The sequence below is a fragment of the Diospyros lotus genome, chromosome 4 (genome assembly GCF_014633365.1).
Source record: "Diospyros lotus cultivar Yz01 chromosome 4, ASM1463336v1, whole genome shotgun sequence".
In the NCBI taxonomy this organism is placed as follows: domain Eukaryota; kingdom Viridiplantae; phylum Streptophyta; class Magnoliopsida; order Ericales; family Ebenaceae; genus Diospyros; species Diospyros lotus.
The window spans coordinates 2,650,870-2,671,316 of NC_068341.1; the positions used below are offsets into that span (position 1 = coordinate 2,650,870).

General features: G+C 35.2%; 2 protein-coding genes and 1 non-coding gene across 5 annotated transcripts; 2 read left to right on the plus strand and 1 right to left on the minus strand.

The window, feature by feature from the left end:
- The first annotated feature begins 3,378 nt into the window (after positions 1 to 3,378).
- On the plus strand, positions 3,379 to 9,064 carry LOC127800489 (bet1-like SNARE 1-1). 3 transcript variants are annotated; one of them, XM_052335116.1, is made up of 6 exons: positions 3,379 to 3,548; positions 6,724 to 6,880; positions 7,441 to 7,497; positions 7,597 to 7,656; positions 7,773 to 7,791; positions 8,614 to 9,064. In XM_052335116.1, exons 1-6 carry the CDS (start codon positions 3,535 to 3,537, stop codon positions 8,619 to 8,621), a joined length of 315 nt encoding a protein of 104 aa, XP_052191076.1. In that variant the 5' UTR covers positions 3,379 to 3,534; the 3' UTR covers positions 8,622 to 9,064. The 3 variants fall into 3 exon arrangements, with proteins under 3 accessions (XP_052191076.1, XP_052191075.1, XP_052191074.1); XM_052335114.1 differs by having other exon boundaries at positions 3,384 to 3,548; positions 7,773 to 7,858; XM_052335115.1 differs by lacking the exon at positions 8,614 to 9,064 and having other exon boundaries at positions 3,381 to 3,548; positions 7,773 to 7,862.
- A 3,270-nt stretch (positions 9,065 to 12,334) lies between these two features.
- LOC127798985 (AT-hook motif nuclear-localized protein 20-like) lies at positions 12,335 to 14,097 on the plus strand. Its single transcript, XM_052332649.1, has one exon. The coding sequence runs from the start codon at positions 13,065 to 13,067 to the stop codon at positions 13,824 to 13,826; it is 762 nt and encodes a 253-aa protein (XP_052188609.1). The 5' UTR covers positions 12,335 to 13,064; the 3' UTR covers positions 13,827 to 14,097.
- Positions 14,098 to 19,006: 4,909 nt separating this feature from the next.
- On the minus strand, positions 19,007 to 19,077 carry TRNAG-GCC (transfer RNA glycine (anticodon GCC)). The gene has a single exon. It is a non-coding gene; the product is annotated as a tRNA-Gly (tRNA).
- Between the last annotated feature and the right edge of the window lie 1,370 nt (positions 19,078 to 20,447).

Here is a 20,447-nt window from a genome sequence, read left to right on the forward strand (position 1 = left end):
TTTTGGGGGCTGTTATTGTTGTAAAATGGGGTTGATTTGTATGTTCACTTGCTACTTGCAAGGCATGGGGAGTTCACTCCTAAAGTACATAATTCTACTTGCTTTAGTGAAAAACAAACTATGGTTCTGTTATTTAGATGCCATATACCGTTGGTGCAAAATGAAATTTCTCTTTCCCAATTTCTATGTGCATATATGTATCACCTAATGCTTGATAATCATAAGAACTGAACACTAAATAAGCAAAGGAAAGGAATTTTGCGAGGTGGGGGCAAGACCAAGGATCTAGACCTCAATATTTCAGTTTATTTTACACACTTGATTCACTCACCCCAGGCCATGGCTTCTAGTTTTATGACTGTCTTGCGACGTTAATATTCAGTAGCCTGATTGCGTTTTGGGCTTATTCTTAACAGTTTAATGGGTTTATCTACTTGTTCTGTTCTACATATGTGTCTTTTTCACCTCGTTTGGTTTAGCTTGTTTGCCTCTCTGATTCATGTGCAAGTTGCTGTTGGTGTAAGTTTTGGGGACAATTGGTGACTTGACAGCCGGGATAGCTGAGATGCGAGTAGGCTTACTTCCCTGTTCATTACAGATGCAGCGAACTAACTCCAAGAAGTTGTGGAATGCATTAGGAAGCATTGAATATGGCAGATTGGGAGACTCCCAAAGTGGTGCTTCGGATAAGAACTATAGTATGGGCCAGCAAAGATCTGTGGAACGTGGAAATTTTTGTTTCCTAATACACGCCGTTCATCTTCAGGAAAGCTTGATTTACTGGGATCATGGCTTCTGAAATCCATTCTTCTTCTTCTTGATGAAGATATCCTACCTTGGCTGCATCATGCAGAGGATTAACGTAGGATTAACCAGAAATGATATATCATCAACCTAGACTTTCATGTGATAATGACACCTTATTCTGTTGATTCATAAACTTTTGCTTCTTGATGCAGCACTGTTAGTCTCCATTAAGAGCTCTCTATTTGAAAGGCTTCGATCCATGGAACTTATGCTATAAATGAGCCCAATTCCTGGGAGAGACAGTGAAGCTGACTGTAGCTCACTGCCCGGTTGAAGGGAGAACTGAAGAAGGCGGTGTCTGCTCTTGTTTTCTTTTGCATTTCCAGATCTCTGGAGCAATTTGCTTTTTGAGTAAATTAAACATTGATTTCTGACGGAGAAAGGTGATGAATGAGGAAAGAAATGATGGAAGGCTGTGAAGGACAGTCATAAGTGCACCAGTTTTGGAGTTACCTCTGCCAAAGTACCACTGCTGCAAATGGCCCATGGCCTCACAAGACATAGACCCGGTTGTTCCATTGCCGTCCAACTGATTGCCCAATGCCATGAATAAGCACCATGGACCATGGATAATAACATGTCAAGTTTTAAAGTTACAAGGATTTATTTAACACTAGTATAACTATAGGTTTAATAATATGTTCAAGCTTCATTTGGTTCTATTTTGAAATATGCAGACAATTTTTTGTGAGTATGAAGCAATAGGATTTTATATTTTATGTCAAATTAGTTATTTGAAACGGATTAATAATCCCATAAATTGAGCACAATAGACACCATGAATAAGATTTGTCCTAATTAATAGTTTCTTTGATAAGTGGGGAATGCTATTTACGGTGTGTTTGATAGGATAGAAAATACATAGAAAATGTCACATCTAAAAAATTGAATTTCATATTTGGTGTTTGACACATTATACTTTCTATGGTACAATCATTAAAGTATGTTTTTGTCTGTTTTTCATGAAAAATTCCATCTAGGGAGAAGATAATTTTTGTTTTTCATGTAAGTTGGAAAATATTTCCCTTTACACCTAAATGCTATCAAACACACTCTTAGTGTGTTATTATGTTTTTTTTTTTTTGAAAAGGTTTTCGAATACTATTGTATCTAGTAATATTTAATTTTGTGAAATGCAAAGATATACATAACAATTATAATCTCCAAAACGAAAGTTCTATAAAAGAATTTTGATTACTCGTTTGAGTATAATATAGTAACTAGGTTGCATGAAATCGGATATGAAAAACATTTTCAATACGAAATAAAAATGTAAAAATAATATTTTCTTAAAAAAGTAAAAAAATTCAAATGCGGGATAAAGTGTAAATTAAAAAAAAATATAAGAGTTTTTTTGTAAATATAATTTTATAAATATATTATTTTATGATCAGATAATATATTTATATATTAGATATATATTTTATAAATATATTATTTAGCATATCTATATACATATCATCATATTCCTCTTCTTTTTCAACAATTTGTAGATACATATACATATATAAGATATTATATCATTTATCTAATATAAATGATATATTTATATTTCTCTCTCCAAAAAACCCTATTTCTCTCTCTATTCTCTCTCTTCTTCCATTGTTGTTGCCCACTTATTCCTCCTCTTCTTCTCCAGTAACCGCCTCACACTGCCCTAATCCTTATCTCTAGTCGTCGACTATCGTTGCATCTTTTCTCCCTATCGCCCCTCAATGCTGCTACACACCCCTACATCTCTCGTTTCGCCTAGCTTCTTGCCACCGACCACTGCATTTGCCTTCTTCGCCACTTCTTGTCGTTGCTACACCCCTCTCTGTCTATTGTTGTATCCTTCCCTCTTCGCCACCTCTCATCATCAAAAATGTTTTTTCGACCATTTATATAATTTGCAAAATAGTCTTGGAACATTTCGCAAATTACAAAAATAGCTTAAAAAATATTTTTCGAGTCATTTTTTCTATTTTTGAAATGGGAAACGGTTCAAAAACACTAAAACGACGTCTCCAAGTCATTTTCGTGCTTCAAAGTGTAGTAATTACTCGCGTAATTTCATGAATTAATCAATTAATATTACTTATTATTCAAATAATAATAATCTAAAAATCAGTTCACTCTTTATTCTAAAGATTAATCGACTAATATTATTTATTAGTTTAGTAATAATTAAATTGCTCGCGTACAATCTCAAGAATAATCGATTAATAATGAAGGGTCTTTTTAATCCTATTTTAAAAAATGATTGACTAATCTTTTTTGTTAATTGAGTAATATCTAAGATTACTTGTATAACTTTACTGTTTACTTGGCCAACTAGAAAATCTTACTTGAGTAGTTGAAAAACTTACTTGCATAACTTTTTGATTTTGTCTTTTTTTTTTTTAATTTTTGATTTGTTTAGTTTTTTTGATTTTTGGGTTTTGTTTTTAATTTTTTCGATCAGTTAAATTTTTTTTTCATATTTGTTTGATTTTTGATTTATTTAGTTTTCAGTTTGGTTCGATTTTAGGTTATTTCTAAGAATTAATGTATTATAAAATCCCCATTAGGATCTATTATCCGGAATCAGTTATCCCTCCTAATCCAGTTCGTGCAAACAAACACAGCCCTTCCCCGGATTCGTGTCGGTTGCCGTTACTTCAAAAACAACTTCTTTCGGTGCTGGATTTCAAGAATCCTATTGTTATCTTGATGCGATCTCGAGGGATTCATTTCTGCTGAGTCGCGATGAGCAGTCGCAGGTTCGTAGGATTCTTCTACTATTCGTCTACAATCTCATGTTTTTGCCTCAAACTTTCGTGTTTGTTTGTTGATCTCTCTCGTTGTGCGCTTGATTTTTTTAGTTTCTAATGAAGATCTGAAATTTTCAAGGCATTGTGGAAGGTAGAAACCTGTATGCCGAGTGTCTTAGGGTTTCATATATCTCTAATTTCTATTCTTGTGTCTGTTAATGTTCTTGTTCTCTTGGTCGTGTTTAAGAATTTTAACTTCAGTTTCGCATAATGCAATGGCCTTCTTGAAGGCTTTGGATGAATAAAGTACAGAGAAATGCATTTGAAAGAACTTCCTTTTGTAGAAATAAATTGTTGAGGATGATGATCAATGGAGAATCTAATTCTATGTGTGTACTCTCTCTTTTTTTGTTTTTGATGAGCCAATTCTACATTTATGTTATTATTACCAAATTTAAAAATGGTACCATGTGAAGACGACTAGCTTCCATTCAGCAAGCTAGAGATGTGTTTCTTGCGGGGATAATAATTGTTTCCGGATGTCTCAAAATGTCTCCTCCACGATTTACCATGTGTGTACACTATCCTTTTTGGGTTGTTTTTGGTCCCGCGGGAATGGGGTGGTGGTGGTGAAGGAGGGCAGTGAACCTAGCTCAAAGTAATATAATTATACGTCTTTTTATCAAACAGAAATCTTTTATTTTGTTTGGACAGCAGTTCACATATTCCGAATATTGATCTATACAGACTTTAGCTCTAAGCTTTATCATTTATTTGCTGAGAATTATAAGGATTTCTAGGCATTTATTTTTGCTGAGAGTGGAAAGACTATCCAATGAGGGCCTTATTGGTGCCAACCAAGGTGAGAGCTCTACATTTGTCAAGGGGTAAATAATTAGAAAGTTTCAAGGGTTAATGTTAAGAAATTTTCAACTTGAGACAGGAAGATGTCCAATAAAAGATCAATAAATGATGCCGAGTAAGTAACATAGGAAATAAGTGAGAGCTTGCAATTTTATGAGATGGGTTGGCGTAAATTTTGGTAGACAGGGCAGAGAGATAAGCTTGAAGGTAAAGGTGGTCATTTCATATTGCTATTGGAAATAGTGATGAGAGCTTGCAATTTTATCAGATGATAGAAGCATAGAAAGTCAAGTTGAAGCTGAGCATTCACCCTATTGGCACCTCTGGCATCAGCTGCAGATGTTAAACATATAATTTCACTTTTGCTTCTGTTGTTTCCTAGTTTGCTACCTGATCATGTAAATTATGATTTGGTCCTGGTTGAGTGTTCTGGAAACGGGGATAGATTTGGAAAGATTGGATTGTGCTGCATTAACCAGCCACCTAAACTGTTGGATTGATGCTTGTTGGGATTTACTATATGCTGAAGAAGTTTATATTGACCATTCAAGGAATTTTGAACAGAATTTCAAGGTGAAAAACTTATTGATTTATAGCTATGGATGACTAAAAGGTAGTAGGTCGATGCACTGCTTGCTGCACTGTGTTCAAGTGGACTATTTGGAAAATTTAGGACATTATAATAATACTATGTATATCTGAAAAGGACTACTGGCTATCAGAAAAAGGGAAGGAAAAGGGGCTGGTGTATACATAAAACATGCTACTATGAAAATGGTCTTTGTTGGGAGGAGATAAAAGCTTTGGAGAGCCCATTACAGTCCATGTGGTTCTCTCATTTCAGACATAGTGAAGAAATGGATGCCATTGTTAAATGTGAACTTATATCTATTTGTTGCTTTAGAAGTAAAGATTGGGAGATATATCTAAGTTTGTGAACTTGTGGTATGCAATCATGTGTGGCATTATTTGTGGAACTTGGTATGTGCACATCCTATCAGGATCATGTGGCTGAATATCTTTTTGAGTGGCTTTTATTCTGGTGAGATATGCCTCCAGAGTTTAATGGAATTCAGTGCTTCACTAGATGTCACTGCGAGATTGCAGTAGTTTGAATTCCCATGGTTAAAATTGACATTTCAAATGAATAAAGCAAACCATTAGATAACAACTTCTAAAAAGAAAAAGATAATTACAGTTTCAAAAGAGTTACTCTTCAGGATCAAAAGTTGGATCTTATTGTTAAAGTAGGCAAATATACATGTTTGGGTTGGATTCACTACTGCATTTCATGACCGTGCAGTACATTCTGGAGATGACTTTTTCATAACTACTGCAAAGCAATTAATTGAGTTGGTGTGTCCCTTCACGGACATCCGATAAAATTGAAGCAATACATAGAATTAATTTAGTTGGTGGGGGCAAATATCAAAATATCGTCCTAAGAGAAATGATAAGAGTAACATGCCTTGGAGTATTTCCGTAAAATTGTAACATGATACTATTGGAGGATGACATGGACCATTATCTATTTTATCCTTGTGTTCAAGTTTAAGGCAGATACTTTTGATTTGTAATAATTTCTGTATCAATTTCTATTTCCAACTTCATATATGGCCATCATGGTGTATCTTCTAGCATTGACATCTATCTTATGCTAAATGATTTTGATACACGTGTGATCTACACGAACTGGTGAAGTCATCTAATTTCCAGGACTGGTCCCTGCACGAGATGGACAAGTTTTGTTTTTTATATATCATCATTTCATTTCCTAGGGTACAATGGTGTAATAGCTTTACATTGATTCTTAACCACAGAGAGTTCATTTATTTCAAGCTAACTTATGCTCATAAGTAACATTATAAGGGAGATTTACATGCAACTATCAGTAAACTTGCATTACGAGATATGTTTGCTACGTCCATTTATATAAGATAGACATGTTGGAAATGTATCTCATATTCTTATCCATTGTTAAGAATGGGTATTTTATCCATTTTATGTTGTTGGGGTTACAGATCTCAAAGCCCTGTTGATTTTGCATTTTCTGACATTGTTATGACTACAGTTTCATATAACCTGTTAGTAATAATTGAACCTATTCTACTATGATTTTTTTTTCCCACGTACTCAGTTATTATTTTTTTATGCTTGGTTAAATGCGGCTACACATGCAGTAATTCCATATCTTTAGTTTTCTTGTACTTTCTATTTAGTCCTGTCTTTTTTCTTTTTTGGTTCAATGTGAAAATTTTCCAATTGTAATTATTGGGTTATCTAGTTATCTTAAGTCATGGTTTCACTGACATGTATGCAGGGATCACCGCTCCTCTAGATCTGCATTGTTTGGTAGTTTTGACAGCATTGAGGAGGGTGGTATTCGAGGTTCTCCCTCTTACTCTCAAGAGGTTGATGATCATGGCAACGACAGAGCTATAAACAGCTTGCAAGATAGGGTCATCTTTTTAAAGAAAGTGAGTTTCTTAAGTTATTCATTATACCAATCAAATTCTTACATCCTAGTTTTCTTGGGCAGTATGCATGCTTCACATTTTCTTGGTCTGTGTAAGTTAGTTTTAGGCCTGTATTTCAGTAAATTAATGATTCAAAGTAATTTGCCCCTATTATTTAGCTCTCTTGCCTAGATTTGTTTTTTATGGCCAGTGTCTTGACGTTGAATGTTTCTGTATGATCACTGGTACCACAGTAACCATACTTGAAGCAGCATGTACTAACTGCCAAAATGATGATTACCCAAAATTGACTAGCCAGCAGTTTTTCTTAGAATAATCTACATATTGCTGCAGTACAAACAAACGGAGCTTTAACATACTTGAGAGATGGAGTCTGGGACCATAAAAAATGCTAAACAGGGGCATGTTTTTGTTTTTCTTGTGAATTTGCATTCCAGCTTGCTGTAATTAGAATTTGATATATTGACAAGCGGAGAATTTTTCTTGATCCTTATGGCCGAACCCTTTGGTTATCTCTATCTTGGAAATATTCCTAACAAAATCATATAATCTCTTGACAGTTAACGGGTGATATTCATGAGGAAGTGGAGAGCCATAACCATATGCTGGACCGGATGGTAAGTTTTCTGCATGTATGAAGTGTAACTCAATTCTAATTCTACAGAGAATTGATGTGTTTGTTTTGATTTCTTGAATGGATTGTACTTGTAAATCAGGGAAATGAAATGGATGCATCAAGGGGAATCATGTCAGGAACTATGGATCGATTCAAGATGGTAAATAAGCTTTAGTCTGCTCCGCGCACTTATTTTCTTTTGTGTGTTTGTTTGTTTCTTCAACTGTTGGCTAATGGCTGTCTGTACTCATTCTCGTAGCTTTATAACTGTTTTAGGTATTTGAGAAGAAATCAGGTCGGGGGATGTGTAAACTTGCTGCATGTTTTATAGTTTCTTTCTTTATCATATACTATTTCATCAGGTAAACCATCTATCTTTCTATTATGGCATACTGCTATTGGCTCTCTCTCTCTCTCTCTCATGGAAACAATTTTGAGGCATGCACCGTGTCTCAATTTAAACCTTGTCATTGGGGGGGTTCTCACTTGAGCTCAATGTTGTTTCCAAGGGTTTAATGGAGAAGAATATTCTTGTTTTTGTAAAGTTACTCGCTGCTGATATTTTGAAGATTGGGGTGAACTGCCATTGGAGTTCTAATCTTTCATGCAAATCTAAAAGCATTGCTTTCTTTACATTGGGTTTCCTTTTTTGTAACCTAGAGAAGAATATATCATGGCAAATTATTTGAGTCACGCACATGTCTCCTCGAGCTGCTCTTCACAAGGCATAGCTGGAGCTTACAATGAAGCTATTGGTATGCATGGAGTGGAGGCTTGAGGACCTACTTCATGACCAACTAGTCATCTCATGGGGGTCTCAGTCATAAAAACAGGAAATATATTCAGAGTGTGTTTCCATTTAAATTTGGCTTAAACATATAATTGGGCCTGTTAAATGCACAAATGCACGCGACCAAAACCCGGGGGGGGGGGGGGGGGGGGGGGGGGCATTAGGGTTTAGGGGGAAGATTTTTTGTGCAGGTGGCTCAGGAATTCAGGGACATGGTTGGATAGTTAGCTAGCATTCTTATAAAAATAAATAAATAAACACATAACAACAATAATAATGACCTAGCAAATTCATGTTACTGATGCCAATTCAACTTTTTCTTTGCAGGTTTCTAGGATATTTTATGTATAGGTAACTAGAGTTCTGAAGGCTGGCTGCCTCAAGTCCAATTAACTGAAGACGTTGAAGGGTAGAACCACAGCTAGGGTTTCACTTCCCAAAGCATCCCCTGCTTTCTGCTTTTTGGCTGGGTAAAGTATCCCTTGCATTGCTTATAGTGAGAGAGCTGGCGAAAAGCAATGCTGCACGATCACAAGCCAGATTTATCCATTGATCTGATGGAATGTTAGAATTCAATTGCTGAACTGGATTGCCATTTCCAAGAGTTGTCATCTATTTGGTCATGTACACCTCTAACTCTAGAGTGCAGTAACTTCTACGCACCATTGTTTTTGGTTTTACTATTTTTAGGAAACAGGTAAAGCATTTTGCCATCTGAAACTGTATATCAGAACTGCACTGCAAATATAACAAAAACGAAGAAGGGTTTTGCTCTTTACTCTATGCTTCAGCTGATTTATAGTGTTTCTCTGTTGCCGTGTGACAAAATTTGCCAGAGTTGTGCCTTTGGGCTTCCTTTGAGAATATCAGATTACACTGCTGCTCTCGGAAATGAATTTAAGCTTCATGTTATTTCCTACTATTTCTAAGTTAAGTGTGATGAATTTGAGCAGGTTAAGATCATTGCTTGTTAAGATGATATAATCTCAAATAGAACCTAATTAATTGTTGAATTTATATGGAAACTATCATGTATTCACAATTTAAATACACAACATATAATTGGACTGGGAGAACACGTTAATATGATAATGTGGTATCACAATTAAATTAAATATGTTCTGTCGTCTTACCATTAGCTTAAGGGTAACTGATTGAAAGCCCAACATGTTGCAGTGTCTATTCCAATTTGGTGAGTCCAACAGGTATCTTCTACCGTCCTCCAGTTTTGATGCAAGGAAAGCAATGGACGTGCTAGAAGTCATGGCTATCTATCTTCCTAGTTGAACTAAAATAATCTCTAATTCGTTAAGATAGTATTTATTAACTAAGATATAGATCAAAAAATATGAAATATAAAAAATATTTTGGACAAAAGTACTTTCTATTATATTTGTTAAATTTTTTAAAAAGAAGTCACATAACTTCTTATATTGAACTTTCAAGATAAATTTATTCATTTCTCCATTTTAAATAACTTATCTTCAACTTTACAGATAAATTATTTTGATAGAGAAGATCTTAAATACTACTTACATGTAAAAAAGAAATATTAACAATAATAATTAATAGGAGTTTGCACACCACTAATCATACATATACCCACAAAGGAAAGGAAAATGATGATTAAACTTCACTCCAGTGAGAGAGTGGCATCATGGTCCAATGCACAACTTTGCCACTTGGGTCCAAAGTTGAAGTTTAATAATTATGTAGAGAAATATATAATAAAAACTGGGTAATGGCTATTCAAAATAGAACCCCAGACCAATTCATATTACTCTGATGGCAAAAGTTATATAACATCATTTGTTGAGTATGATAATTCTATCATCATATTATGAGCATAAACCTTGGTATATATGTTGTATAAGAAGCTCTAGGGTCCTTTTAATTAGTAATCAACATCTCTCCTGCAATGGACTTTTACATAACATTTGGTATGAAAAATGTACACGAATATGCTTGAGCTAGCTACCATGGATCAAAGGTTCCACCCATCCCTCTAGGACTAGATTCGGGCTTCCATTTACTAGATCAGGGAAGATCAAATGAATTATTAATTACATTAATTGTGATAGATAATACTTAAGAAATTGGATTAAGCAAGTCTTGTTCTTTTTTTTTTTTTGATTAACCTGAGGTATCTTGAGTTTCACTAGAGAAGTCCTTAGGAGAGATGAGCCTCACCTCAATCCACACCTCAGATAAATTATGGTATAATCTCGTGTTTCAAACAAATTTTGAACTTAAGATTTGAGACATGTTCATCTCATATTCTTAAACATTTGATATGAAAAATGTACTCGAATACCCTTGAGCTAGCTACCACGGATCAAAGGCTCCACCCATCCCTCTAGGACTAGATTCGGGCTTCCATTTACTGGATCAGGGAAGATTAAAATCAATTGCATTAATTATGATAGATATATAGTACTTGAGAAATTGGATTAAGTAAATCTTGTTCTTCCTTTCTTTTTTGTTAACTTGGAGTATCTTGAGTTTCATTGACTAGTCACCAAGGGAGGTGGGCTCACTTCAACTCACATGCCAAATAAATCATAATATAATCTTCATATAATCTGAGATATCAACCATATTCACCTCTATTCTTATCAACGGAGCCACCCATGGGGTGTTAAAGCAAGTCTTGTTCTTCAATGTATAAAAAATAGCTTCACTTGTGCCATTCTCGAGGGGAGAGGCCTCTGGCAATGCACTTGAACAAATTTTATACCCACTACTAAATATAGTAATGAATTGAAAACAATATATATATATATATATTGTAAATAAGAGATTCATAAAACAAAAATTCACGTCAAAGCATCAACAACAAAAAAAGCCTAGGCATACCGTGACTCACAATGATACTAAAGGAGAAGAAAACAAATATATACAAATATACAACTGTCAGAAGACGTTTTCAATGAATGATCATAGAAACGATAAGACTTGAGAAACGAACACTAGTAGAAAACAGGATAGAAAGAGAACTGACCAAATCAAGAAGCCACAGAATCTCATTGCAACGCAAACATACACATAAGATTGGTGCATGAGCATCTACCCACCCTCGTAGAGAAAAACAGAACGACTCAGTGGAGAGGGGAGAATTGCTCAACCGAGAGCTACCAGGAGTGTAGCGCAGCTCTAAAGGGACTAGGGGAAATGAATGGTGACAATCAGGCCTACACAACACACTGAACCTGATGTGTTAGTTGGGATGCCAATCGCTCCTGGTCTCAAAAGCATTTGTTGAAGCATTTTCTCTAGATGAAGCATACCAATGCTTGTAAAACTAACTGGTTGGCAACCTACCAAGGACCCTTGCCACTTCATCTAGTTGCAGCCCATGTCACACTGGACTCCAATCAACGCTAGAGCCATCCAAATTTATTCGATCGATGAAAAAAGATTAACACATTAATTAACCATAATAGAACAATCAAAGAACAAATGACTGTGACAAAGTAATGGATGATGATATTATATATATATATATATATATATATAAATAAAAGAAGCGTGCACATTGGATTGGATGCTTTTGAAGCCTGCACCTAAGAAAAGTCCTACTTTTCTACCACCAATTTTTTTGTTGGTTCGACAAGTAACCCTAACTTCTAACGGCCAAATTTAATATTAATGTAACAATTGCCTTTCAAGAGGAACCCGCCAAATTAGTTCGTCTTAATTAGACATCGGTAATTTTTTGCACATTCACACTTACCCCGCCCCCCGCCACCCTCCTTTTTGTCGTGGAAAAGAAAAAAAAACAGTGGCTTTGACGATGTACCATTAAATTATACCAAAAAAGGTTTGAATTATATGTAATGAATGAATACCTACGTATATTATTATTATTCTGAAACCAATTAACAGTAGCTAGTGTATTAAGCTTAATTTTCCTTGTGCTGGACTAATTAAGCTCCCCATCTTAACTCCTCGGGCCACGAGAGATAGTGACGGCCACCCCACCTTCCCACACGCATACGACCCACCAAAGAAAAGAAAACCTAATCTAATTGTTCTTACACCACCAAATGTTGAAGACTTTGAGAACTTGGGATGCTCCAAAGTGTTAAAAGGAGAGTTCACTAGCTAGAAGAAGACCAAAAGCTTCCCAGTTCACAACACAACCCTAGCCATAAAAAAAAAGCTAGCTAGGTTTCGAAGATTTGAGGATGAATATATTGTGGCTGTGATATTGTTGTTGTGCTGAGCTTTATAATATGTGTATATATATATATAACTCACAGCACACTTACTGACATATACAGAATCAATATGTTAGTTCTGTTTCAGTCTCCAAGTGCTTTATTCTTCTTCTTCTCCTCTTTTGCGTGTGCTTGATCCTATCTAAGGGGTTTTTGCATCTGTTCTTTGTTCTCCTCACTTTGATTGCTTCTTTTGTGTTCTTTTTGATTCATATTATCTTCAATCATCGATCCTTGTCTCCTTCCTCCTCTCTATATATCTCTCTTTACTTGATTCCGTAAGCTACTACTTACTGCATCTTATTCTCCTCAAGCCCCCTCCAAACCCTATTTCTCAGTCAAACGTTTCATAGATTTGCCTTCACTCAAAGAAACTAGTAGCTGAAACAAAGAAAGGCTAAACAATTGGCATCAGAGCCGATTTCTTAAGAAGTGGTATCAAAGCCGATTACTTGACAGTTAGACTTTTCAGTTTCTCAGTTCATAAGGCTGGCTAATCGGTGGTGGACTGGAGTTCAGGTGGGGCTGCCGAGCATCCACCCGGCAGATACTTCACCGATGAATGAAAAGAGCGTCAGAAGCGCTTGCCATGGCGACGAAGACGAAGACAGAGACAACCGCGACGAGCCTAAAGATGGGGCGGTCGAGGTGGGTGCTCGAAGGCCCCGTGGCAGGCCTCCCGGATCCAAAAACAAACCAAAACCTCCCATTTTTGTCACCCGAGATAGCCCCAACGCGCTTCGCAGCCATGTCATGGAGGTGGCCGGAGGATCCGACATCGCCGAGAGCATCGCCCAATTCGCCCGGCGGCGCCAGCGAGGAGTCTGCGTTCTAAGCGGAAGCGGGTTAGTGGCCAATGTGACGCTAAGGCAGCCGACTGCCCCAGCGGCTGTGGTGACGCTTCACGGAAGGTTTGAAATTCTTTCTCTGACTGGAGCCTTCCTGCCGGGTCCATCGCCGCCGGGAGCCACCGGCCTGACGGTATATCTGGCCGGCGGGCAGGGGCAGGTGGTGGGGGGCTGTGTAGTCGGTCCACTTGTTGCGGCCGGGCCAGTTATGGTTGTTTCGGCTACTTTCTCAAATGCAACCTTTGAGAGGTTGCCTCTTGAAGATGATGATGAAGGGGGTGGCACTGGGCAGGTTGAATTAGCCCCCGCAACCGGCGGTTCATCTCTGGCGGTTGGCCGGGCACAACAGCACCAGGGTCTGCCTGATCCCTCTGCTCTTCCATTTTACAATTCGACTCCAAGTTTAATGCCTAACGGTGGGCAACTTAGCCATGAAGCCTACACTTGGACTCATCCCAGACCTCCATATTGATCAAAATAGGGAGAGAATTGCAGTGATCCGATTGGATGGATCGCCAATTATTAGGAAGATAGAGTAATAATATATAACTTCATCATCCGATCGATGTTTCTGTGTTCTGCTGTACCGCTAGGTTTAAATAAAAAGAAAGGAGGAGTGTAGAAGAGAAGACAATACACTACTGCTCTTCTGTATATTACTTATATAAGTTTGTGTTGCTTCCTATTTGGTGCTGCAAATAAGAAAGGGAAAGATGGTTTACATCTTTTAGATTATTGCCCGACATAGAAATGCATATGTATATTAAGCTTCCTGTGTGCTTTCAATAAATTAATAAGTGGTTTATTTTTTCTTGTTCCAAATAATGTCAGAACTGCCGGTGCTTATTTTATGCATTGCTTTCTCCATTCATGAATTTATTTATTCTTTTAATCTGTTCTTTCCCTTTTCTGGGTATAATATTCAGTGATCATTGCTTCTTTATGTTTTATATGATTTGAGGAATCCAGTTCCAGGGCCCAGAAATATAATATGGAACAAGATACATGGTAAGGGGATATTTATCCTTCACCTTCTTCAAGCATATGTGCAACTTCTTTCACCCTAGAGATTGCAGTTTTTGTTTTTCTTTTTCCTTTGGGTTTTGTTTCACATATTTGCATTATTAGGGCTGAAAACACACAGATCAAATAAACACATAACATGGGCACATCCATGAGTGTGCTGGAAGTGATGATGGGGTTACTTATCACCAGCATCAATTAGTTTTCTATTCTTTTCATCACTTTGATTTTTTCTTTCCTATTCCTTTTTCTCATTCCTCAGCAAAAGTTTTTAACATATTCTCGGCTGTGGGGAAGCCGCCAGGCTTACTAGGTTTTACCCTCATTGCCTATTCAAATTAAATCGTCTAATGTTCTAGAGCATTAATTCCCATAGAATTAACTACATGTTTTTTCCTTACAGTACTTGCAAAGTTCCCATTTCTCTAGCATTCTGTACTTCTGAGTTTCTAACTCAAGCAGATACATTTTAGCTATGTATGAGCAATCACCTGGCTGGCATGTGGAGAGAGCTGTATATATGGAACCTTTATGAAGGTTAATGGTAAGAGTGTGTGTGTGTGTGTGTCTCTCTCTCTCTTTCTCTCCCCCTCTCTCTCTATATATAATATGCATACAGATAACTCAACAAAGGCTGAGATTATAATATTCACCGAAGTGGGACTCTCTGAATGCTTTATCTTGTTCTTTTGATAGCCAAATCTTCTCTCTAGCGTCTTGATTCAAAGCCCAAACTGTAGACAAATCAGTAGCAATTTAATTAGGGTCTTAATTAAATTGCTAACGAGAAAATTCACAAACTATCTCCAAGCTTTTGACGAAGTTTTAGGGCTATGCCGACCCTCGCTTGGGCACATATATACAAATTATGTAGATGAATTATAATGAATAAGAATTTATTAACTAACTACACATTCTAGACATTCTAAAGATATCTTATAATGGGCAATTAATTTACAAGCTTATTTTATTTCTTATTAGTGTCACTGAATGAATCAATAAAGAATCTTAGCTCTTGTAATTTTGACAAAGTTACTAATTAATGCATTTGGAAGTGGAAAAACAAAAGGATTAAAGTTTATTTGGAGGGATAAATAAACAGAAACGCTAGAGTGCAGTTTAAGCAATTCTTTAATTATTGTATTACGTCTTGGATTACAAACTCCAACTTATTTAATTTTTTTGTTTGTGAATCTTCTTAGATTCCACTCACATACGTTCGCATGGTCCTTATCCAGATCACTTATTTGAAAAACTAATTTCCATAAATTAATCTTGGATTAATTCATTGCTACTGGCTGCAATGAGGATCATAAGGTAATGTCGATCTTCAGTTGCTTGTTGAAGAACAATGGCAAATTAATTTGTAATGGGCTAACTCCTATTTCGCCAAACTTTGTCTTATAGTTCATGTATCTAGCACTTTATTATTACATAATTCTAGGGATAAAGAAACCATGGGATCAAACCAAAAACTAAGCAAAAAGATGCAGCATCTAAGGCATTAAAGAACCAGATATTATTCGTGACGTGTCTTCACAACTAGGGAAACCTTTTTTGTTGCAAGCTATGGTGGAGTGGGGGGTGAATTTACTAATTAATTCATAACATATTATATGTATCTATATTGATTAGAATAACATATACATAAAGAAAGAAACAGATGATGATATGTTAATTAAACCTCACCCCATGCATGAAAATTGAGAGACAAATTGACAACCCTTTTCCCATCTTCACCATGTTGGCTTTAATTTAATTTATTGAAAGTTTTCAAGCCAATGTTCACCCCCCTTTCTTTGATTAATTGCATATAATCTAAAGCCATGTGAAAATTGTGATATATATATACATATATATGTCCTATCAATCATGGGGATTCGAAGTTACTAAACGAGGAAGGAATGCCTTTTTAATTTGCTTAATTAAATCCTCAATGTTCTTTCCCATACTAGTGGGAGTAATGTTATATATTATTATATATTGTTATGGTTACCATTAATTTTAAGTAAATAACATCTGCTAATTGCTAAATAATAATAATACATAGAATAATAATAGATATATATATACCTAGAATCATATTTTGTTTAGGGATAACCATGTATTTGTTACCTGTTTTGTACCCTCAATCTTTGGTGTATATGTATATATATATATATATATATTGCTTATAGCAATGCAAATAGTTAAGTTGAATCACCTTTTCTCTTGTATTAATTTTCAATTCTTGTGGTTTTAGAGTATAGAATTTAGGGTTTATGGAGTACACAATTTCAAAAACCTAGCTAGAGGATTTCTGCTTTATTATTACAGCTAATTTTTCAACTTCGTCAAGGGTGGGATAAGCAAATAATTAACATATTGAAAATTTATTTAGACACTTAAATTATTTGATATTAAATTATTTTGTATTTGACATTGCACAAAATAATTTTTTGTTTATTGGTTTTCACATAGATACATGGAGTCAAGATATGAAAATACATTTTGAAAGAGTTAAGGTAATTCTAAAAGTACATCTGGCAAGGTGGAGTGGCAAAGGTCTATGGCAAGTTGCCACCCATCTTGTTTTGCAAGAAATGCTGTATAATTGATGTTTTCAAGAGTACAAAAGATTTATGTCTTAGTTAGCCCATCCAGTGTGTTGTCTAGATATAATTGTCCACTATTTTCTTTTCTCATACATTACAAAGCCAAGTGATTTGCGACATTATTGGCAGTTTTCATACCACTAATTTTATCATTATTATCTTTTGTTTTGAATTGTTTAGTAAATGAGGGTAAGCATCATAAATGTCAACTTTTACGTAAAACGACCGCTAATTTTATCCCTATTTGTATTGACAACTAATACAAGTATGCTTTTACACTTTAAATTATTATTACGGATACGTTGAGACATATTTTGAATATGTCCTAACGTAAGTTGTTGATACTTTATAAATTTTTTTAAATGAAATACTTACAGAAAATAAATTCTAAAAGTACATCAATTACATGAAAATTAGGGGGAAAAAATTGTAATTCTGCCTCAAGATTTGCATCCCATGTCACACAATAAAAGATAATTTACAGACATAGTTTTTGCATAAATAAAACTATAAATCATTCTCATCACTATTCTATATATAACACACAATAGTTAGTTTATTTATTATTTGACTACAGAGAACACACACTCTAGACATATAATTATACTAATTAACTTGGCTATACCATTTCATAGGTTATTATTGGTATTGTCAATCAATGATTAGAAGAGCTTGTATATGGGATAAAACGAACCAAGTTTAAAATAATCTCACCCAAGTAGGATCATATAATTAAAACCTAGGATGGGGTAGTTTATATATAACCTTAATTAGTAGGATTAATAGTTAGATTATATACACATTTTTTGTAAGTAAATATAACTTTCCTATACCTATATACACCTATACGGCTATACCTATAACACTCCTCCTCTATTCATAAATAATGAGATGATGAATTGCAACATTTTGTGTGGAAAAAGAGTAGTAGATGCTCCATTGTTTGACCTCCAAAAGGAAGCACTGTCATTAGTGCTTAATTAGTTAAAGCCAATGGATCAAAAGTTGCTCAATCCTATATGATCAATATTAAGTTAGATACATGCATGGTGTTGTAGGAGCATTAACCAAAGTATATATTGCAAACGTATAAGCAACAAGAAGGACCCTCTTCACATGGATTCACGTGTCTGTGTCAATGAAACCCTAGTAATATATTTTAATTAGCAACTTGCTTACAACATTCCAATAGTAAAGTAAGCCACACTGATGGGGCCTCCTTGGTTCAATAATTACGTGCCATCTCTCTATTATTATAAGCTTTTCTTTAAGACCCATTAAACAAATGGCCCTTGCTTTTGTTCCATTTGCCTTCCCTTTCCATGTGTAAGCAAAGCTCACTAGCGACCACTTTCTGCAGTCTTGAATACTAATCAATTGATTAGCTACCTGGCAAGCTGGCTATCTCTCTGGGATTGAGACACCAATGAGAACCCAAATCTAGCTTCAACCCACTAGGCTTTCACTAATTAATGATATGTAGACCACCCGTTAATTAGAACTCATATATATATATATATATTACCTAGTTATTGGGCGATTTATTTTCGCACAAGTAACAAAAAGAAGAAGAAGAAGACAAAAAAGATTGATTCCTGGCTTTTTAATCTATGGTTTCAGTAAGAGATCATAAGTCAGGAGATATAAAATTAATAAAAAAAAATGATATTTTATCAATCTTGAGTTGTTTGTATTAAAGATGCCTTTATTGATTGATATACATATTAATCAGTTAATTTTGAATTAAATAGTCAATAATCATTAAAATATGAACACTTAGATAGGTAGCGTTTCTTTTCAAGTGTATTTAAATATCAAAGTGTAGTACTGGTAGGCTGCCCTTATCGTGAAGAACATGTCAGCTGCATTATTCATCAAATGATAAAAGGTTTCAACCTATTATTTTACTTGGAATCTAACTTGATAATGTACAATTACTCTCCTTAATTTACTGAATAAAAGGACCCCTAAATGGTGCTTTTGAAAACTAAACCAATATCAGTGGTGAAGAAAACACAAATTGCCCAAAAAGTAATGCACCAGCCGGGAATCGAACCCGGGTCTGTACCGTGGCAGGGTACTATTCTACCACTAGACCACTGGTGCCCGAAGGTGGTCCTGTCCGTCCATAATCGAAAATAAAAAGCATTGGGGGAAAGAAGTCTTACGATAAAAGTATTTTTAATGATCGTACTCTAACCCAAAGGTGAGTTTATGTTTGGAGCTAGAATTAAGAGAATTTCTTATGAAAGAATATTATGTTTTATTTTTTTAATTTTATTTGTACAAATGGTGTTGCCAAACATAGCATATGAGTTGATTAAGTTGAAAGGTAAGAATGCTTTTTCAGGCTCTCAGCCCATCAGAAACCAGATTAGAGATCAAAGCCCATGAGCCATTTGAGTCCAACCCGAGCCAGATAGGCCCAGTTTACGGAAATATTCTTGGGAACATGAGTTAGCAAGTACTGGGCCTGCAAAAAAGTTGGGCTTGAAAGTTTGTAACTCACTTGGGCCCAAAAGAAAATGATGGGATTGAACCAAATGTAATCCAATTGGTCCAAACTAAACATGCCCCCACAAAGAGCTAACAATTAACCCCTACTTGCTTTTTTTTTATTTTTTTTTATAACAAGCTAATCTCAAAGAGTCATTAGTACCCAGACACCCTTAAGCCCGAAGTACCAACACTCTCTAAAATTCACGGTTCATCTACATCTCAACATGGATAATAGACACATTTAATGTGAGTCTAAATCCATGATTTGACTCCTAGTATGGACACAAATGATTATATAGTTCCCCATGGAGAACAAAATCGAATCTATAACCTTGTACTATTCTAAATTTCCAAACGTAATTCAACGAGCCGTCTACAAACACATAACCTCACAATATCCCAAACTTAAAATTTATTTTTAATTTTTAACATTGAAATGTTGGGCACATTTTGATTACATTTATTATTTAGCTTTTGGAATTAGGAATTTTTTTCCCATAGAAATTTGAACAAAATGTGGCATCTTGATCTTATGGATTGGTCTAGTTATTCTCAACAAAATTATTTAAATATTGATGGTGGTTATTTGATCGACTTTCATGGTCTATCTCCATGCAAACACTTAAAAATAAAGGCAAATTTAGTTTTTTTAGTATAATTTCTAATGCTCAAATTACTAGAATAAACAAAGAATAAATATATAATAATTACTATAAACCTATTGATTTAACTAACTATGAGAATTTTATTTTTTATATAGACAAAGTGAGATGAGATATTAAAGTTAACTCTTAAGATTCCCCACTTTCAATTATAGCACAAAAATCATTGAACTAGATGGGCTATGTTATCTCGAATTGGCGGCATACCATTGGATTAAATAGAAATGGTGTTGGATTAGAATATTCAATGTTAAATCTCTAATGTTTCAAGCTCAGATATTTTGGGTTCGTAGCATGAGTTGAGATTTTCAATGT

Coding starts and splice junctions, on each gene's coding strand:
- LOC127800489 (XM_052335114.1), top strand. Junction 7,498..7,596: donor ACCATATGCTGGACCGGATG/GTAAGTTTTCTG, acceptor CTTGTAAATCAG/GGAAATGAAATGGATGCATC. Junction 7,657..7,772: donor CTATGGATCGATTCAAGATG/GTAAATAAGCTT, acceptor TAACTGTTTTAG/GTATTTGAGAAGAAATCAGG.
- LOC127798985 (XM_052332649.1), top strand. CDS start 13,065: ATGAATGAAAAGAGCGTCAGAAGCGCTTGCCATGGCGACGAAGACGAA.